The sequence below is a fragment of the Leucoraja erinacea genome, chromosome 3 (assembly GCF_028641065.1).
Source record: "Leucoraja erinacea ecotype New England chromosome 3, Leri_hhj_1, whole genome shotgun sequence".
Lineage (NCBI taxonomy): Eukaryota > Metazoa > Chordata > Chondrichthyes > Rajiformes > Rajidae > Leucoraja > Leucoraja erinaceus.
Genome location: NC_073379.1, coordinates 101598603 through 101618582, shown reverse-complemented (window position 1 = coordinate 101618582; position 19980 = coordinate 101598603). Strand labels below are relative to the sequence as shown.

At 43.8% G+C, this 19980-nt stretch overlaps 1 protein-coding gene across 3 annotated transcripts in view; it reads right to left on the bottom strand.

Annotated features, from left to right (window-relative positions):
- The window catches only part of LOC129695891 (multiple C2 and transmembrane domain-containing protein 1-like), a 426884-nt gene extending 407401 nt beyond the window's left edge, over nucleotides 1-19483 (bottom strand). For 2 of the 3 annotated variants that reach the window (XM_055633326.1, XM_055633327.1), the window contains exon 1: nucleotides 18778-19480. In XM_055633326.1, coding sequence (XP_055489301.1) covers nucleotides 18778-19239 — 462 coding nt within the window. In that variant the 5' untranslated portion in view covers nucleotides 19240-19480. Of the gene's footprint in view, nucleotides 1-18777 lie in introns of all 3 variants that reach the window. The other variant, XM_055633328.1, reaches the window with a different exon arrangement.
- Nucleotides 19484-19980: the final 497 nt, after the last annotated feature.

Below are 19980 nucleotides of genomic sequence, written 5' to 3'. Positions count from 1 at the left end.
CCTCCTCGAAGACTACACAGGAAGAAGTAAACTTTCCACTGGTAACCATGGAGGTAGGTGGGGCTGGTCCCTTACAAATTATAGGAAGTGTGGATAATACACATATCGGTGGGAGATTACACTTCTTTTGGGAGGCATGGAGTAAATTAACAACAGACACTTATATCCTAAACAGTATCCAGGGATATACCATTGAATTTGTGCACAAAAATAGCCACCAGTTCAGCATGTACCGAATCGAACGTTCGTACTTTCACGAAAAGAAAAATTGGAAGCACATGCTGAACTGGTGAGACTCCACGCTAAGGGGGTTATTGAAAAAACCCAACACGATTCTCTGGAATTTGTGTCTAATATCTTTACCAAAAACAAAAAAGATGGTGGTTGTCGCATCATCATAGATTTGACCAAATTGAATACATTTGTGCAGTATATTCATTTCAAAATGGAAACCTTTGTTACTGTCAAACAATTGATTTTCACAGGCTACTTCATGGCTAGCACCGACCTAAAAGATGCTTACTATTCAGTGCCTATACGGACTGATCACAGACGTTATTTAAAATTCAACTGGATGGGGCAGCTCTGACAATATAGAGCTCTACCAAATGGATTAACATCAGCCCCCAGGCTGTTTACAAATATTTTGAAACCAGTCCTAGCGTTTCTTCAGAAACAAAAACATATGATCATGGCCTATCTAGATGACATATTGATTGTGGGCTAAACTTTGGAATTAGCCAAACTAGCTGTATCAGCCACCAAACAATCCGATTTCAATGTCGGATTCATGTTTAAACATGTTAACACAATTCCTCCCTTAGTCAATTAAGGCAGATGTGATGCATGGACTTGTTTCCACATCATGAAATCACAGAGCTTTGAAATCTTCACGTAGTCACTCACGTGACTCCGAAGTAAAATAGTAAGATTAAACGAGAACTTACCAGTTCGAAGTTTGATCGTTATTTTATGAGGAGTAACGTTGAGGGATTACGTGTCCTCCGCTCCCACCCTTGATCATAAAGTTCAACTGGTATCCTCTTCTCTAATCTTACTATGTTCAGTCATTACTGTTATCTGTGATTTCACACCGCTGCTTTGAAGAATGACACACATGCGTCCTGGCGGGTTCTTCACGTAATCCCTCAACGTTACTCCTCATAAAATAACGATCAAACTTCGAACTGGTAAGTTCTCGTTTAATCTTACTATTAAACACTACAACCTACAATAAGCTCTGAACTACATAGACTTAGGGGCATCGGTCTTGTCTATTTGCACTATTATTGTTTGTTTACATTTTATGTGTATGTATGTATTTATATGTGTGTACATGTTTACAGACTGAACATTTTTTGTTTATTATATTATTTACAGTGTACTATGTTTATCTATTCTGTTGTGCTGCTGCAAGTAAGAATTTCATTGCTCTATCTGGAACATAAAAACAATAAACCACTCTTGACTTGATTCTTGAATCTCTGAAATTCTCGTGCGTGGAGTCTAGATAATTGAGGGTATTTAAAGAGATAGTACATACATTTTTGAAAGATTGGGGAAAGGATGATAATGGGGAATTGGCACAGCAAAGGAAACATATCTGGGGTAAATCATCCATGCTCATATTGAAATTATGCGGAAAGATTGGAAAGACTGGGCTTGCATTCACTGGAATTTAGGATGAGAGGGGATCTTATAGAAACGTACAACATTATAAAAGGGCTGGACAAGCTGGAATGCAGGAAAAATGGTTCAAATGTTGAGGGAATCCAAAACCAGGGGGCCACAGTCTACGAATAAAGGGGAGGACATTGAAGACTGAGATAAGAAAAAAACGTTTTCACCCAGAGAGTTGTGAATTTGTGGAATTCTCGGCCACAGAAGGCAGTGGAGGCCAATTCACTGGATCAATTTAAGAGAGAGCTAGATATAGATCTTAGGCCAGCGGAATCATGGGGTATGGGGAGAAGGCAGGCACAGGTTACTGACTGTGGATGATCAGCCGTGATCACAATGGATGGCGGTGCTGGCTCGATGGGCCAAATGGTCTCCTCCTGCATCTATTTTCTATGTTTCTATGTTTCTATGAAAGGCAAGGCAGACCTGAAAGTGGTCTTCACCTGCTCCCAAAGATTCAGCATGTCCTTGTGATAATTGTTTTGATGTACGAACCTGGATCTGGTCACTTTTATTTTGACATTGTGGTCAAAATAGTCAGGAGGTAGCAAAGAACAAAGCAATAGAACAGTACACAACAGGAATGTTTGTGCCGAAAATGATGCCTAGTTAAACTAATCAGGGGGTATGGAGAGAAGGCAGGTACGGGATACTGAGTTGGATGATCAGCCATGATCATATTAAATGGCGGTGCAGGCTCGAAGGGACGAATGGCCTACTCCTGCACCTAATTTCTATGTTTCTATGTTTCTATGTAATCTCATCTGCCTTTACATGGTCCATACCCTTCTATTCCTTACACTTCCATGTGCCTATCCAAAAGCCTCTGTTGTATCTACCTCCACCACAACCCATGGGCAATGCGTTCCAGGCCCCTACCATTCTCTCTTTTGCCTTGCAGCTATGCCATCTGGTATTGGATATTTCCACCCTGGGAAAAAGGTTCTGACTGTCTATCCTATCTCTAACTCTCATCAATTTTATATATTTCTATGAAAGTCTACCCTTAACCTCTGATATTCCATAAAAAAAACAAGTCAAGAGAAGATATAAGATGGGAAGGATTATTAAAGAGGTCTTGTTTATTGACACCAAGGCTTAATGTGCTGGTCCATTCAGGTCTAACCACATAGGGTCCATCTAACCCTGCTCTCTTTTTCCCCTGCCTCCTCCTTTTCCCTTCCTCAACCACCTCCCTCTCCACATGTTCTCCCTCTAATTATCAGCAAGAATCAATCCTTCTTTGCAGAACAACAGTTATCATGTGCATGTTGCCCGCTTAGTCTTCATGTTAAGAATCATTTTCCACTCATCCTGTCCATTCTTCTGGTTTTACATATATTCTGCCCATTCTTCTTATCATCACACATCCCAGAAGAAGTGGTCGCTAAAGAAAATATCTCCAATCAACCGTACTCAAGAAGCCTTTGCATGGACAAACTGCCAACTCACAATCTATTTCTTTTTCTCAGCGCAGGAAGTCTCAACATCTCAAACAGTGGTTAATCCATACTGACAGAACATTTAATAGAGAGCACTCAGCAAATAATCTGCAAGAACTTGGTGATCATTTTAAACAGCAGAGCCATGAGTAGTGGAGAGCGAGTTGGCCTGTTATTGCTGAATGCTTAATCCTCATTGTATGTTAAACAAATGATGGAAGATGTTTTGTTAATCTACTGTTAAGCACGATACCATTGTTGCATAAAAAACAATATCATGATTTGCCTATTCTGCATTTTCTGGAAGGGAGCAACATCAGAAAAACGTCCTTATATACTGAACAGCACAATTTGTACCATAAATAAGCAAACATTTATCAGTTACAAATTGAGAACTAAATGAATACATATGGCAAAATAACAGTGGGCACCATTCGATAGCATATTCCAGTTTCATTTTATAGATCATACACAATTTACTCTTCCAACAACTATATTCCCCTCATTTAATCCCCAGGGAAAATTTCTACATTCGTAATTCATCTTCAGAGACACTTCAGTGAAATTCCACAATATTCATCCACATTCATGTTTTTATTCCTTTCTGGGCTCCAGTTCATCAGTCTAATTGGCAGCAGGTAATAACTGCACACTGGAGAGTATTTGATTACCTCTATTCATACATGAGCCTATCCCACAGGAGACTCTGCGTTGCCACATGGTCATCACATGTTCGCTGGTGGTCTGTGGCGAGTCTCCCTCATGGTCGCGAGAAGTTCCCGCATTCTGGGAACTAGTCGCGGCCTCAGTATGGTCCCCGCAAATTTTTCAACATGTTGAAAATGTTTCTGCGACCCAAAATTGGTCTCCATGGACAGAATCGATAATCCTGTAGTCGTGGGTGCAGTTGGAGTGGGGTCGTCATGCAGTTGTAGGTAGCCAAGCTAGTCATAGGTAGTTTTAGTTAGCGGCTTTGCTGACTGGTCATTTTCATTGGCTCATTGGGGGGAAAAAACATAAGCACGAGTTTTCAGAACCAAGGATAACCGACCGGTAATGTTAAATGTCCGCCAAACTTCACAGCTGTGTATCTCTGGCTTATTAAAAAGTAGTCTGGCTTCTTAAAAGTGTCTCCACTCCTTCTCCCCTCTTCCTCTTTTAAAGGACTTACTGTACACTGTGCTAGCCATCTTAATTTCAGCGCCAACCTTCCTGATCATCGCGGTGTGTGTCTGTATCACCTTGGCTTTGCACCGTGTGAATTTCAGACAGCGCTCCCCCCGCTTGCCCTGGCCCCCGCCTTTGTCATGTGTGTTGTGTGTGTGTGTGTTCCACTCTGACAGTCACCGTTCCAGTCCTGGTTTTTCAGGCCACGGCCAGCAACTTGACAGTCGTCGGCAGTCCGATGAAAAATCGCTAAACTAATTTCTAGAAAAATTGTATTAAGCTCCTATTGAATTGAATTGAAGGATCTGAAGGATTTAGTCATAAAGTTTTGTTGCTGAGAGACTGCTAAAATATCCTCTATTTTCAAGACAAAACCTTCCTTGAGATTTGATCATTTTAAATTTGTATTAACTGGTTCAGTGCTCTTAAATAAAAGCAGCCTATTGAATTTATCATAATTTGCAACTCTATATTGAAGGCTTATATCATACATTCCATTAAATTGCTTTTCTTCAATTAAAATAAATGTAGCTCTTGTGAAAATCTCCATATAGTAAAGAGTCCTAACTACCTCAATTATTCTTGTTATTCTCTTCTGAACCTTTTCAAAGCATCAATTTTGTAACGTAAATGTTTCTTAAACTACAACATAGCAAATATGGTGTCAGAAATGCCAATTTTCTACATTTGGTACATGAGCACATAAGTCATAGGAGCAGAATTAGGCCCTTCTGCCCATCAAGTCCATGCAATCACTGGGAGAATATGCAAACCTCCACACAGGTGGCACCCGAGGTCAAGATTGAACCCTGATCTCTGACACTGAGACACAACAGCTGTACCAGCAGCATCAGTCTGCCACCATTGAAAGGACAGAAACATTTAGAGAGAGAATCTTAGAGTTCAGGGCCACGGTAGTTGAAAGCATAGCTGTCAGTGATAGAGCATTTAAATTTAGGAATGAATCAGAGATCAGAACTGAAGCAATATAGATATTGTGGAGGGGTGGAGGGATGCTGTATTTTGCATAAAGACCAGCAGGACTATCACCATACATAAGCACAATCCCCCAGTCAGTACAGGATGTTCAGAACATCTCACTGAGTCTATATACAAGAGTTGCCATTTTTGCACCACTTTATAATCCCAGCTGCAGTTGGCCACAAAGGCCAGTTGCAGCCGTCGTCTCCATTTCGGTTGTCCCGCAAACCATCGTCCTTTTTTTGCATGGCCATCTTCAACCTTGTACCCTAGGGGGTGCCTCCCACAGCCGACCCTGAGGATGTGGAACACAAGAGTCCCCCCCCCCCCCCCCAGTTCTTCATACAGGGCCTTTTGTCCAACGTCCGCTACTGTCATTAGACCTTTCATGTCTCTGCAATTTGAAGTATTTATTAATAACCATATAACCATATAACAATTACAGCACGGAAACAGGCCATCTCGGCCCTTCTATTCCGTGCCTAACACTTACTCTCACCTAGTCCCATCTACCTGCGCTCAGGCCATAACCCTCCATTCCTTTCCCATCCATATATCTATCCAATTTATTTTTAAATGATAAAACAAACCTGCCTCCACCACTTCCACTGGAAGCTCATTCCACACAGCCACCACTCTTTGAGTAAAGAAGTTCCCCCTCATGTTGCCCCTAAACTTCTGTCCCTTAATTCTCAAGTCATGTCCTTTTGTTTGAATCTTCCCTACTCTCAATGGGAAAAGCTTATCCACATCAACTCTGTCTATCCCTCTCATCATTTAAAAAACCTCTATCAAGTCCCCCCTTAACCTTCTGCGCACCAAAGAATAAAGTCCTAACTTGTTCAACCTTTCTCTGTAACTTAGTTGCTGAAACCCAGGCAACATTCTAGTAAATCTCCTCTGTACTCTCTCTATTTTGTTGACATCATTCCAATAATTTGGCGACCAGAATTGTACACCATACTCCAGAATTGGCATCACCAATGCCTTGTACAATTTTAACATTACATCCCAACTTCTATACTCAATGCTCTGATTTATAAAGGCCAGCACACCAAAAGCTTTCTTTACCATCCTATCTACATGAGATTCCACCTTCAGGGAACTATGCACAGTTATTCCTAGATCCCTCTGTTCACCTACATTCTTCAATTCGCTACCATTTACCATGTACGTCCTATTTTGATTTGTCCTGCCAAGATGTAGCACCTCACACTTATCAGCATTAAACTCCATCTGCCATCTTTCAGCCCACTCTTCCAAATGGCCTAAATCTCTCTGTAGACTTTGAAATCTACTTCATTTTCCACAACACAACCTATCTTAGTATCATCTGCATTCTTACTAATCCAATTTACCACACCATCATCCAGATCATTGATGTATATGACAAACAACAGTGGACCCAACACAGATCCCTGAGGCACCCCACCAGTCACCGGCCGCCAACCTGACAAACTGTTATCCATCATTACAATCTGGTATCTCCCATTTAGCCACTGTTGAATCCATCTTGCTACTCCACTATTAATACCCAACAGTTGAACCTTCATTACAATACAATACAATTTTATTGTCATTTGAGCCCCAGTGAGGCTCAAACGAAATTCTGTTTCCACAGCCATACAAACAAAGACAATTTCCTAGACATACACACAATTTAATTCACACAAACATCCATCCCTGATGGAAGGCAAAGTCTTTTCTCTCCCCTGTTCTCCATGTCTCTCCCGATATCCAAGCCCCAGGTGGGCGATGATAAGTCCCACGGCCATTTTAGGCCATGCCGGGCGATTTACGGCCCCGCTCCCGGTCTAAATGTCACAAAGTTGGAGCCCCCGGCAGGCGCTGGAATGTCCCACGGCCATGAAGCCGCACCGGGCGATGTACGTCCCCGCTCCGGGTCGTTCCAACCCCGCGACACGGGCTGGAGAAGTCGCGTTGTGGGAGCTCCGGGAAGCGGTCTCTCTCTCCCCCCGGACCCGCGAGCTCCCGATGTCCCATTTCACCGGACCTGCGGCTGCGTTGCTGGAGCCTCCGAGCCCCAGGAGTCGAGTCGCAGCAGCGAGTCACCACCGCTCACCACGCTCCGAGGCCGGCCAGCCCCACGATGGTGAGTAGTCCGCAGCTCCGCAGTCTCCCAAGCCCCCGGGTCGTTCAGGTTGGAGGCCGCTCCACGGTGCTAGGCCCCAACGACAACGGAGACCGACAGGGAAAAGGTCGGGTCTCCCGAACAGGGACGAGATTTTAAACGGTTTCCCCCTCCCCCCCCCACATATACACATTTAAAACTAGTATTAAAAAAAAACACCAACACTACATTTAACTAGACAAAAAATAAAAAAAGACAGACAGGCTGTAGGGGCCGCTGCAACTGGTGAGTCGCGCCGCCAACGTTTCAATGTATTCATTTCATTAATAAATGTAATTCGCCTTGGGTGTATTTTAATTGGAAGATACTTCTGCAATGGATACCCGTTTGAAGTACCTACTAATGCCTCAGGAATGCCTTGAGAATAGGTTCAGAATTGTGTAGAATACTTGAACCACTCCTTTGTCTGTGGTACAACTAACGCATTGTTGAGATGGCCAAAAGTGGGCAGTCCTGAATTTAGCCCTTTAAGCCATTGTTTATTTTTAAATTTTGTTTGTCCCCTTGTAGACTGCAGATGCAATGTTGGCACCATTGAGCGCTGGAGCTGAGGGGATGAAGACTTCCCAGCTACCTGACAAAATATTGACAATCCACATGCCATTGCAATCTATAGTTACTGAAACATGGTTATAATCATACTGATAAAATGCAACATAGGCAAAAATCCTACCCTCCTAGCACTAATCCATGTTTTTAAAAAATCTCTATATATCCTTTGTGCATGCAGATTTCATTTGACACCAATTCCTTTTCAATATCCAAATCAATATCCCATACCTGCCTTCTCTCCATACCCCCTAATCCCTTTAGCCACAAGGGCCACATCTACTTCCCTCTTAAATATAGCCAATGAACTGGCCTCAACCAAATTCTGTGGCAGAGAATGACACAGATTCACCACTCTCTGTGTAAAAAATGATTTTCTCACCTCTGTGCTAAAATATTTCCCTCTTATCCTTAAACTGTGACCCCTTGTTCTGGACTTCCCCAACATCGGGAATAATCTTCCTGCATCTAGCCTGTCCAACCCCTTAAGAATTTTGTAAGTTTCTATAAGATCCCCCCTCAATCTTCTAAATTCTAGCGAGTACAAGCCGAGTCTATCCAGTCTTTCTTCATATGAAAGTCCTGCCATCCCTGGAATCAGTCTGGTGAACCTTCTCTGTACTCCCTCTATGGCAAGAATGTTTTTCCATACATTGCAACAACTTGGTTGGAGGAGCAAATAGTTCCTGTGCAGATGAAGTATAATGCAAATTAGATGCGATTAGCTCTTATGTTAAATAAAATGTGCGATTTGCAGATTGTTAACAATTTCAGGTATACCGTCAAACATCACCAGTTCAGATACTTGCATCATCATTCAGGGCGAGTGTTCATTTGGCGACACACACATTACAATCAACTATGGTAGACATGGACTAGTCTGTGGATGCCAATATGTCGGACATCTTAAATAAAGCAGATACATTAGCTATGGCCTTGCAATGAAGCAATGACCAACACTTGCAGTCTCTCCGGTGATGGTAGAAGTGAAATGTATCTGGTTAATGCACGTGCAAAATGGAAGTAGGATCTCTGCACTCAGTTCATATTTCATCTGTTTTCCTGGTATCCCAACACCACATGCCCTTAGGTTTCCATACCTTTGTTGCTATAGTTATTTGCCTATTTACAGAAACACCCATCCACGAGTGTGAAGCAAAATGTCCTTGTAGCAATTTAGTTGATGCAAGTTAATGCATGGCACGAGGTGTTTGCAAGCTCAGGTGGCATGCAAAATATTCCAAAGTTAGATTTCTGCAAATAATCCCCAAACCTCATATTTAACAATATACACATACTTAGAATGAAATGGTTAGTAGCTAGTTCAAGCAGACTTAAATGTAAATGTGTTGTTTGCACATGAATATTAATTTGAATATTTCTGCCGAAATATGGTGGGAAGACAGCTGATGGGTGTGCAAAATTACCTGGAAATGAAACTTGTGGTCAAAAAAGGAGTGATCGCATCCTAAGAAATGCCTGGAAATGCCTGGAGACTTCTACTGAATTTGAATAAATCCATTAGAAGTACTATATATAGAACTAGTATAAAGTAGTAGAAGTACAGTATAAATTCTACAAATGTAACCTTTTGAAACATATGAGCTAAACATGTCTTAGTTGCATTACTGACCTTGCATACTGTCCCCAAACTCGTCAATCTCACCTTTAAAAGCCTCCCCTGCCAGGTGTTTTTTAACCTGCAAACAATATCACCCAAACTCTGCAAAGTCCTACTTAGGACTTAACCTTGTCCTATTTTTTTCGTAACTGTTTTAAAACTAATATAATTGTAATCACTGATCCCAAATGTTCTATTACTGATGCTTCAATCAATTGCCCTACTTTGTTCTCCAAAATGAATTTTACAATATATATTAATGCTACTTACAATATATATTAATGATTTGGACGAGGGAATTGAATGCAACATCTCCAAGTTTGCGGATGACACGAAGCTGGGGGGCAGTGTTAGCTGTGAGGAGGATGTTAGGAGGCTGCAAGGTGACTTGGATAGGCTGGGTGAGTGGGCAAATGCATGGCAGATGCAGTGTAATGTGGATAAATGTGAGATTATCCACTTTGGTGGCAAAAACAGGAAAGTCGACTATTATCTGAATGGTGGCCGATTAGGAAAAGGGGAGATGCAACAAGACCTGGGTGTCATGGTACACCAGTCATTGAAAGTAGGCATGCAGGTGCAGCAGGCAGTGAAGAAAGCGAATGGTATGTTAGCATTCATTGCAAAAGGATTTGAGTATAGGAGCAGGGAGGTTCTACTGCAGTTGTACAGGGTCTTGGTGAGACCACACCTGGAGTATTGCGTACAATTTTGGTCTCCTAATCTGAAGAAAGACATTCTTGCCATAGAGGGAGTGCAGAGAAGGTTCACCCGACTGATTCCTGGGATGTCAGGACTTTCATATGAAGAAAGACTGGATAGACTTGGCTTCTACTCGCTAGAATTTAGAAGATTGAGGGGGGATCTTATAGAAACTTACAAAATTCTTAAGGGGTTGGACAGGCTAGATGCAGGAAGATTGTTCCCAATGTTGGGGAAGTCCAGGACAAGGGGTCACAGTTTAAGGATAAAGGGGAAATCTTTTAGAACCGAGATGAGGAAAACATTTTCACGCAGAGAGTGGTGAATCTCTGTAATTCTCTGCCACAGAAGGTAGTTGAGGCCAGTTCATTGGCTATATTTAAGAGGGAGTTAGATGTGGCCCTTGTGGCTAAAGGGATCAGGGGGTATGGAGAGAAGGCAGGTACAGGATACTGAGTTGGATGATCAGCCATGATCATATTGAATGGCGGTGCAGGCTCGAAGGGCTGAATGGCTTACTCCTGCACCTATTTTCTATGTTTCTATATTTCTATGAATTATGGTAGGGCTATTGTTTCTGTAATACCTCTGAATCTCCAGATATGTTCTAGGGAAGCATCCAGGAAAATGCACCTCAAATGCCAGCAGACATGTTTTTAATTGTGATGCAGATTGTCTAGTAGCAGCTTACACATGAGTAATTATTTGAACCTTCTATAATTTGAAGGAAGCAATATTTTTGATATTGTTCAATTTCCCCAAACCCCTAGTGAGACCACACCTGGAGTATTGTGTGCTGTTTTGGTCACCTAATTTGAGGAAGGACATTCTTGCTATTGAAGGAGTGCAGCGTTGGTTTACAAGGTTAATTCCCGGGATAGCGGGACTGTCATATGCTGAGAAGAATGGAGCAGCTGGGCTTGTATACTCTGGAGTTTAGAAGGATGAGAGGAGAACTTTTTGAAACATATCAGATTATTAAGGGTTTGGACATGCTAGAGGCAGGAAACATGTTCCCGATGTTGGGGGAAGTCCAGAACCGGGGGCCAAAGTTTAAGAATAAGGGGTAAGCCATTTAGTACGGAGACGAGGAAACACTTTTTCTCACAGAGATTTGAGAGTCTGTGGAATTCTCTGCCTCAGGAAACGAGGAAACACTTTTTCTCACAGAGATTTGTGAGCCTGTGGAATTCTCTGCCTCAGAGGGCGGTGGAGGCTGGTTCTCTGGATACTTTCAAGAGAGAGCTAGATAGGGCTCTTAAAGATAGCGGAGTCAGGAGATATGGGGAGAAAGCTGGAACGGGGTACTGATTGGGGATGATCAGCCATGATCACATTTATTTATTTATTTATTAGTTATTTATTGAATTCGTTGAATGGCGGTGCTGGCTCGAAGGGCCGAATGGCCTACTCCTGCACCTATTGTCTATTGTCTATTGTGACGTTTGCGGGTCAATGTGTCCATGAGTGGGCCTCTGGAGGCCCTGCAGTACCCTGGGGCTCGAGTGGATCGGGTAACACTCCAAGAGGCCCAGCATGTGGATCGGATACAGTCAGGAGCAGTAGAGAATGGTTGAGGACATCCAGCCAGGCTAACTGTGCAGCTCCAACTCCTGTGCTGCCTGCAGGACAACAGGACCTTATGGCCAAATTATGACTTAACTTTTTTAACAAATTTGAACTGGCAGTGTACGACACTTCTCTGGAAATGTGGTGACTCTTGTGTACTGCCTTAGAGTAAGTAAGATTTAGTTCTTGTACTTCAGTACGCAGTTGTACAGGGTCTTGGTGAGTATTGCGTACTGGAGTATTGCGTACAGTTTTGGTCTCCTAATCTGAGGAAAGACATTCTTGCCATAGAGGGAGTACAGAGACGGTTCACCAGACTGATTCCTGGGATGTCAGGACTTTCATATGAATAAAGACTGGATAGACTCGGCTTGTAGAAATTAGGTGCAGGAGTAGGCCATTCGGCCCTTCGAGCCTGCACCGCCATTCAATATGATCATGGCTGATCATCCAACTCAGTATCCCGTACCTGCCTTCTCTCCATACCCCCTGATCCCTTTAACCACAAGGGCCACATCTAACTCCCTCTTAAATACAGCCAATGAACTGGCCTCAACTACCTTCTGTGGCAGAGAGTTCCAGAGATTCACCACTCTCTGTGTGAAAAATGTTCTTCTCATCTCGGTCCTAAAGGATTTCCCCTCTATCCTCAAACTGTGACCCCTTGTCCTGGACTTCCCAAACATCGGGAACAATCTTCCTGCATCTAGCCTGTCCAACCCCTTAAGAATTTTGTAAGTTTCTATAAGATCCCCCCTCAATCTCCTAAATTCTAGCGTGTACAAGCCGAGTCTATCCAGTCTTTCTTCATATGAAAGTCCTGACATCCCAGGAATCAGTCTGGTGAACCTTCTCTGTACTCCCTCTATGGCAAGAATGTCTTTCCTCAGATTTGGAGACCAAAACTGTACGCAATACTCCAGGTGTGGTCTCACCAAGACCCTGTACAACTGCAGTAGAACCTCTCTGCTCCTATACTCAAATCCTTTTGCTATGAATGCTAACATCCCATTGGCTTTCTTCGCTGCCTGCTGCACCTGCATGCCTACTTTCAATGACTGGTGTACCATGACACCTAGGTCTCGTTGCATCTCCCCTTTTCCTAATCAGCCACCATTTAGATATTAATCTACTTTCCTGTTTTTGCCACCAAAGTGGATAACCTCACATGTACCCACATTATACTGCATCTGCCATGCATTTGCCCACTCACCCAGCCCATCCAAGTCACCTTGCAGCCTCCTAGCATCCGCCTCACAGCTAACACTGCCCCCCAGCTTTGTGTCAACCGCAAACTTGGAGATGTTGCATTCAATTCCCTTGTCCAAATCATTAATATATATTGTATATAGCTGGGATCCCAGCACTGAGCCTTGCGGTACCCCACTAGTCACTGCCTGCCATTATGAAAAGGACCCGTTTACTCCTCCTCCTATGATGTTTTTATTTTTTGTTTTAATGTTTTTATTTAAAATACCTGTTGGATGGATTTCTCTTCATTCAGTAAACTCAATGGCCAAGGCAAACATAACCCATCAAGTAAGTAATTTTGTAGAACTTTATTTTTTTTTAAGGCAGCTTTAAAACATAAGAAACAGGAAGCGAGGAAGAGTAGACTATTTGACCACTCAGTCTGGTCTAAAAAATTCACGGCAGATCATTTTCCACAAACATTTTCCTGCCCTATGTACACATCTCCCAATTCCTTTAATATACAGAAATCTATTGGACACCCACAGCCTTGCAGAGTAGAGAATATTAAACTTTCACCTTTCTCTGTATTAAAAATGTTATTCTCATTTCAGCCCTTAATGGTCATCCACATTTTCAGATTGTGTTCCCTGGTTCTAGATTCCTTAGACATGGGGGCATCCCACTCCCCTCCCCTCCCCTCCCCCCGCTCAATAGGATTTTGCTAGATGCTCTTAGAATTTGTGTGTTTCAATAATGTCACCTTTCATTCTCCTAAACCCCAAAGAGATTAGCCTACTTAGTCTCCCCCCACACGACTGACCTACCAAACCAAAGTCTGTTTGATTATTCTATACTGTACACCATTTCTAGTCAGTGCATCCTGTCTTTCATAGGTAGACCAACATTGTACACGATACTAAAGGCATGGTCTCACCAAGGCCCAATGTAATTGTAATGTGGTTTCTTATAGTCAAATATCCTTGCATGAAGGCCAGCAAATCATTTGCCTTCCTAATGTTGTACTGCACCTGTGTGTTAGCTTTCAGAACCAGGATATAGTTCCCTTTGAACAGTAACATTTCCCAGTTTCTTGTCATGTAAAAGAAAATCAGCATTTTTGTTTGTCTATGGAATTGGGTAACCTCAAGTATTTCTACATTGTACTCCATCTGCCATGTTATTGTCCATGCAATCAGTTTGGCAGCATTTGGAGTATTTCATGCAGTTCTGGTCGCCTCATTATATGAAGAATGTGGTTTACTGGAATGATGGCTGGATTATGCGGTATTAGCCAAAAGGAGAGTTTGGACAGACTTGAATAGTTTTCTCTGGAATGCTGGAGGGTGCAGGAAGAGAAAATAGAAGCGTATAAAATTATAAGAGGCACAGTTAGGGTAATCAATCAGAACGTATTTCCCAGGATGGGTATATCAGACTGTTCTTGAGCATGGTGATATGTGCTTTCAAACATTTACTGACATTGATTCCTCTAACTTTATTATTTGCACTTAACTCCAGGTTCTCTAGTATTTCCAGAAGCTTTGCTGTACTTTCATTCATGAATATTGATTTGTTTATCATGTGGCGCGGTCAGCGATGGCAGCCTCGCCAACAGTCTGTCTGGCTTTGCGTCTTTTTTGTTATTTTTAGTGTGTTTTAAAAAGTTTAAGTTAATGTTCTTTGGTTTGTTTTATGTGGGGGGTGGGGGAAGGTGGCGGGGGAAACTTTTTTTCAATCTCTTACCTTGCCGGAGATGCGATTGTTTTCCGGATCATATCTCCGGTCGCTCTGCGACCTAACATAACCATATAACCATATAACAATTACAGCACGGAAACAGGCCATCTCGACCCTTCTAGTCCATGCCGAACACGTATTCTCCCCTAGTCCCGTCTACCTGCGCTCAGACCATAACCCTCCATTCCTTTCTCGTCCATATAACTATCCAATTTATTTTTAAATGATAAAAACGAACCTGCCTCCACCACCTTCACTGGAAGCTCATTCGAGTGAAGGTGGTGGAGGCATGGAGCTGGAGGCATGGCTCGGGACTGACTTTGAGCTTGCGATTTCATGCCTGGGATCGTCGCTCCATTCACAGCCTGCGTATTTCACCATCAAGGAGCTCCAAAGTCGCAAGAGGTTAGACTAGCCCCGACCCGGGGTCCGATCGCCTGGCACGGGGGGAGCTGAGATCTCACCGATGCGGGAGCTTGATCACCCCGATGCGAAGGGCCCGACCGCTGGCTACGAGAGTCAAGATCGTCCCGTCAACGGAAGGCTCGATGCCCCCCGACCGTGGGAGAACAAAGAAGCGAAGATATTTAAAAAAATTTTCACCTTACATCACAGTGAGGAATGTGGAGGAGTCACTGTGGTGGATGTTTATGTTTAAATGTATTTTGCGTGTCTTGTTGCTTTTTATTGGTGTAACTGTATGGCAAATCAAATTCCTCATTTGTTGCAAAACATACTTGGGTAATAAAGTATGATTATGATTTTTAATTCCTTTGCCACTATGGATAAGGAAGTTTAAGGAATATGGGTCAAACACAGGCAAATGGGCCTAGCTTAGATGGGCATTTGGTCGGCATGAACTAGTTGGGCCAAAGGAGCCATGTCCATGCTAAACGATATGACGACTTATTGTCCATCATAAATTTTACAAATTCTGTCTGGAAGAGAAACACCTCTGCAAATGTCGATGTTTCATATTCACCATTAATTCTGCCAACCAACATCTACTCAAGAATGCTTACCTGCAACAACAAGAAAGCATATCCTATCTTTTACTGATATCTTTCCCAGAAATCCTGCTACTCAATTTATATTCTAGTTTGGGAATCCGTTTCAGAAACACAACAACAATGAAAGGCACCAATTAATAGGAATAGGCACCCTCCACTTTCTGAAAATGTACCCAAGAAACACCAGGGCCATTATTCCAGTGAATAGAATGGTGAATTAGTGGAATAGGTTGCTTTGGCATATGATGGACAGCAATCCATTCCATAGGCAAACTATTTAACATTTTTTAATATTTTTTCTAAAGTTTTTGAGTGAATGAAGTCAAGTCAAGTCAAGTAAAGAGGGTTTATTGTCATGTGTCCCAGATAGGACAATGAAATTCTTGCTTGCTGCAGCACAACAGAATCTAGTAAGCATAAATACAGAACAGTTCAGTGTGTCTATATGGTATAGACCATAATTGTATATCTTTCTATCACGTCTTCCATCAGCCTCGACGGAGAAAACAATCCAACTTTGTCCAACTTCTTCTTCCAGCTAACACCCTCTAATCCAGGCATCATTCTGGTAAACCTCCTCTGCATCCTTTCCAAAGCCTCTGCATCCTTCCTGCAATGGGGGTTACCAGACTGCACACAATACTCCAAATGCAGCCTAACCAAAATCCCACAACAGATATCCTGACGCGATTTACTGACTCTTTTAATCAATACCCTAACCGATGAAGACAAGCATATCATATGTCTTCTTACCACTCTATCAACTTGTTTTGCCACTTTCAAGGAACCAAGGACTTGGACTCCAAGATGGTTCTGCACATCAATGCCTTCAAGGGTTTTGCCATGACGTTCCAAATTGCAACACCTCGCACTCACGTTTATATTAATGCTCGCAACTCCACCAACTTTGGTGTCACCTGCAAACTTACTAACTAACCCATCGACAAGCCATTTATATATAATCACGAATGGAAGAGGTCCTAGCACAAATAGAGATAGCTTTCAGCAACTGCAGATGCTGGTTCTCGCACAGATACCTGCAGAACTCGGCAGGTCAAAAACTTCCCACCAGAATAACATCCTTCCACCATAATCTTACGTCTCTGACCTTGAATCTAAACAACAGCATCAATTTAACAATGGTTGAAGCGTTGGATGTGATTAGTTGGGAAATTACATTGAAAGGTTGGCGAGGCAATGGCTTGAGGCATTTGTAGAATACATGCAGAGTTTGCACAAAATACAACTGATTGATTTCCGAATATTACGATGCCAGTTTAAGTGCAGGAAGCTGCCCTTGGTTTTATTGAATAGCAGAGCAGGCTCCGATATTTACATTGAACTCACATAGTCAAACGGCATGTAGACAGGTCTTTCCACCCACCCAGTCTGCGTTGACCATAAAGCAGCCCTTTACACTATTCGTTTTATTCTCACCACATACCCATCAATTCCCCCCGTTTCAATTTCTAACGTTCACTTGCATAGAAAGGACAATTTACATTGGCCTCTATTAACCTGCGGGTCTTTGGGAACTTGGATGGAAATCGGAGCACCCGGCGGAAACCCACATGGTTACAAGAAAAAAAAACTTACCAACTCCATGGAGGTTCGGTTTGAACCGGGGCCACTTGAAATGTGAAGTTACAGCTCTGACTATTGAAAGCGCGGCTCCTTCGAGCCTGACTAGCGCCCACCAGCTGGACAGATGGGCTGCCTCATGAGCATTACATGGTCTCGACATCAAATGCTGCATAAGGTTCGAGGATGGGGAATTACATTTGATGCACGTCCCTACTGACTGCGTTGATGGTGTGTAGGGAAGAACTGCAGATGCTGGTTTAAATCGAAGATACAAGATGCTGGAGTAACTCAGGGGGACAGGCAGCATCTCGGGAGAGAAGGGATGGGTCGAAACCCTTCTTCAGACTGAGTTGCCTGTCCTGCTTTGATATTGTGGCAGGCAGGCACACAGGGAGTTAACACACACACACACGCCCGGGAGGGGTGGGAGGGGGGACACGCTTGTTTTCATTCCATTCACGAGTTACTCTGCGACGTTCCTGAGATCGATGTTGCTCCGGTGAAATTATCGGGCCGGACAGAGCTCAAGTACTGCGGTTCTTCTGCTTCTAGTCTCTCCTCTATCGCGGACCGACCGCGCACTATGCCAACGCTGTATATGCGAGAGTGGGGAATGTCACGTTCTGGTGGGGAACAGCTTTTGACTAATGCAAACACCGATTTTAATTAGAATGAGAAAATATTCTACAGATCCCAAAGTTTCTACCATTTGCTTACTATCAGCCTGAGATTCCCCAACTGTGTTGTCTGCGGCGTAACCCGCCCCCCCCCCCCCCCCCCCCCACCCACCCACCCCAACCCAATTGCAAACTGCGCCCATCCATTGCCTTTGACAGAAAGTTTAGGGTTTTTTGCAAGGTAGAGACCTCCGTCTGGCATCAGGAGCTGCAAATTCCTTCTTTTTGGTTAGAAATCCGCGCCCGGGATAAATGTAAACGCTTACTGAGGGTGACGACCATCGCTGCCAGTTTAATGCGGACTGTAGCAGCAATCAGCTGCCTCCTAGACTACATCACTGCTCACGGCTCTCAATGGTTTTACTGTAGCAAACAGGACGCAGCCATCCACACGGTCAGTATTAAAGGCCCAAGGGGCCAAATCCCGATTACAGCCACACAATTTGCAGCCCCTGATGCCAGACGGAGGTCTCCACCTTTGGAAAAACCCTAAACTTTTTGTCAATGAGGCAATGGGTGGGTTGTCGGGGCACAGTTTGCAATTGTGGGGGAAATTTACACCGCAACCAACACAGTGGGGAAATCTCACGCTGATAGGAAGCAAATACAGAAACAAGCTACAGATACAGTACATGTGGTAACAGTAACACTGCGCCAAAACAAAAACAAAATCAAACAACCCTGAGCTGTCACTTGCTACCGTTATACTCACAGTATCAGCAGCTTGAGACTGAGTGCACGTCTCCTGGTGTTGAGCGGGCGGGGGCAGCTTCGGGCATTTGTTTGTGCCCAGGGCCGGACGCTTTTGGTGTGTCACAGCCGACCAGACGCTGGCAAAAAGAGCTCTCTGCCTCACCGGCGTCACCTGTTTAGACTCGGAGAGTAGCTTCAGTCCACTCGGGGAATCCCTCAGCTCCCTGGACGCCGCCGCGGTGACACCCGGCCCGGAGCAGCACAGGTTGGGTTGCGAGGACGAGAAGACGCGGTCCAGCACCTGCCTCTTGTTTTTCCAACTCGCTTTCCCCGCTGTCCCTTTCTGGGGGTCGCCCTTCTGGTCGGGCGCGATTTTGGAGCCAAGGGAGGGTCTGGTCTTTTGGAAGTGCTTTCGGAGACGAGTGTGGATGGAGTGGGATCCCGGCTTGGAGTCAGTGTCGGGCTCGGCAACCTCATCCATTCTGCTGCACACTGCTCCAATCTTGGAGATGGGCTGCACAGCTCAACGGGCCTGTGTGCAGAAAAGTTGTCCACCCGCTCCCTGTCCGGCCGGGAACTGTATTTGGTGGTCCAGTTGCAGAGGCGGTCTGCTCGGTTTCATTAAACAGTTTGCGAATAATAATCGCTTCACCAGCTTTATTCTTGCCCCCGGGGCGACATTCATTACACCAGCCGCCGTGTGTAAGTCAAAGCTCCTGGCCTGCCGAAGAATCGGAAGCGAATGACAAGGGGAGAGCAAAATGCTTGGGTTAGGAAACACCTCATTCTAAAGCAAATCACCTGGATATGGCGGTGGATACAATAAATCCAAGTCGCCTCTCGGCGCGAAGGAAAGCCAGTTCATCCCTCGAGCCTCCTACTGTTCAAACAAGCACGCATCAGAAAGCGGGTAATACCAGAACTTGCCGATATCGTTGATTTAAACCTAATATATCTGGTTCAAATATTTGCACCAAATGTAATCCTGCTGGTTGTTCGCCGACATGCGAGGACTTCATTCAGCACTTTGGGTCCATGCCGGATCCCATTTATACCCTTAACCCTTCTCCCTTCCCTGGGTCCTGCTACTTAAACCCTTTCACCTGTCTATCAACTGCCCTTCAGTTATTTTACCCTACCCAAGTGATAATTTACAGTGTCCAATGGCACTAACAACTATCTTGGGGTGTGGCTGAATGCAAAGTTACAATTCTAATGGCAG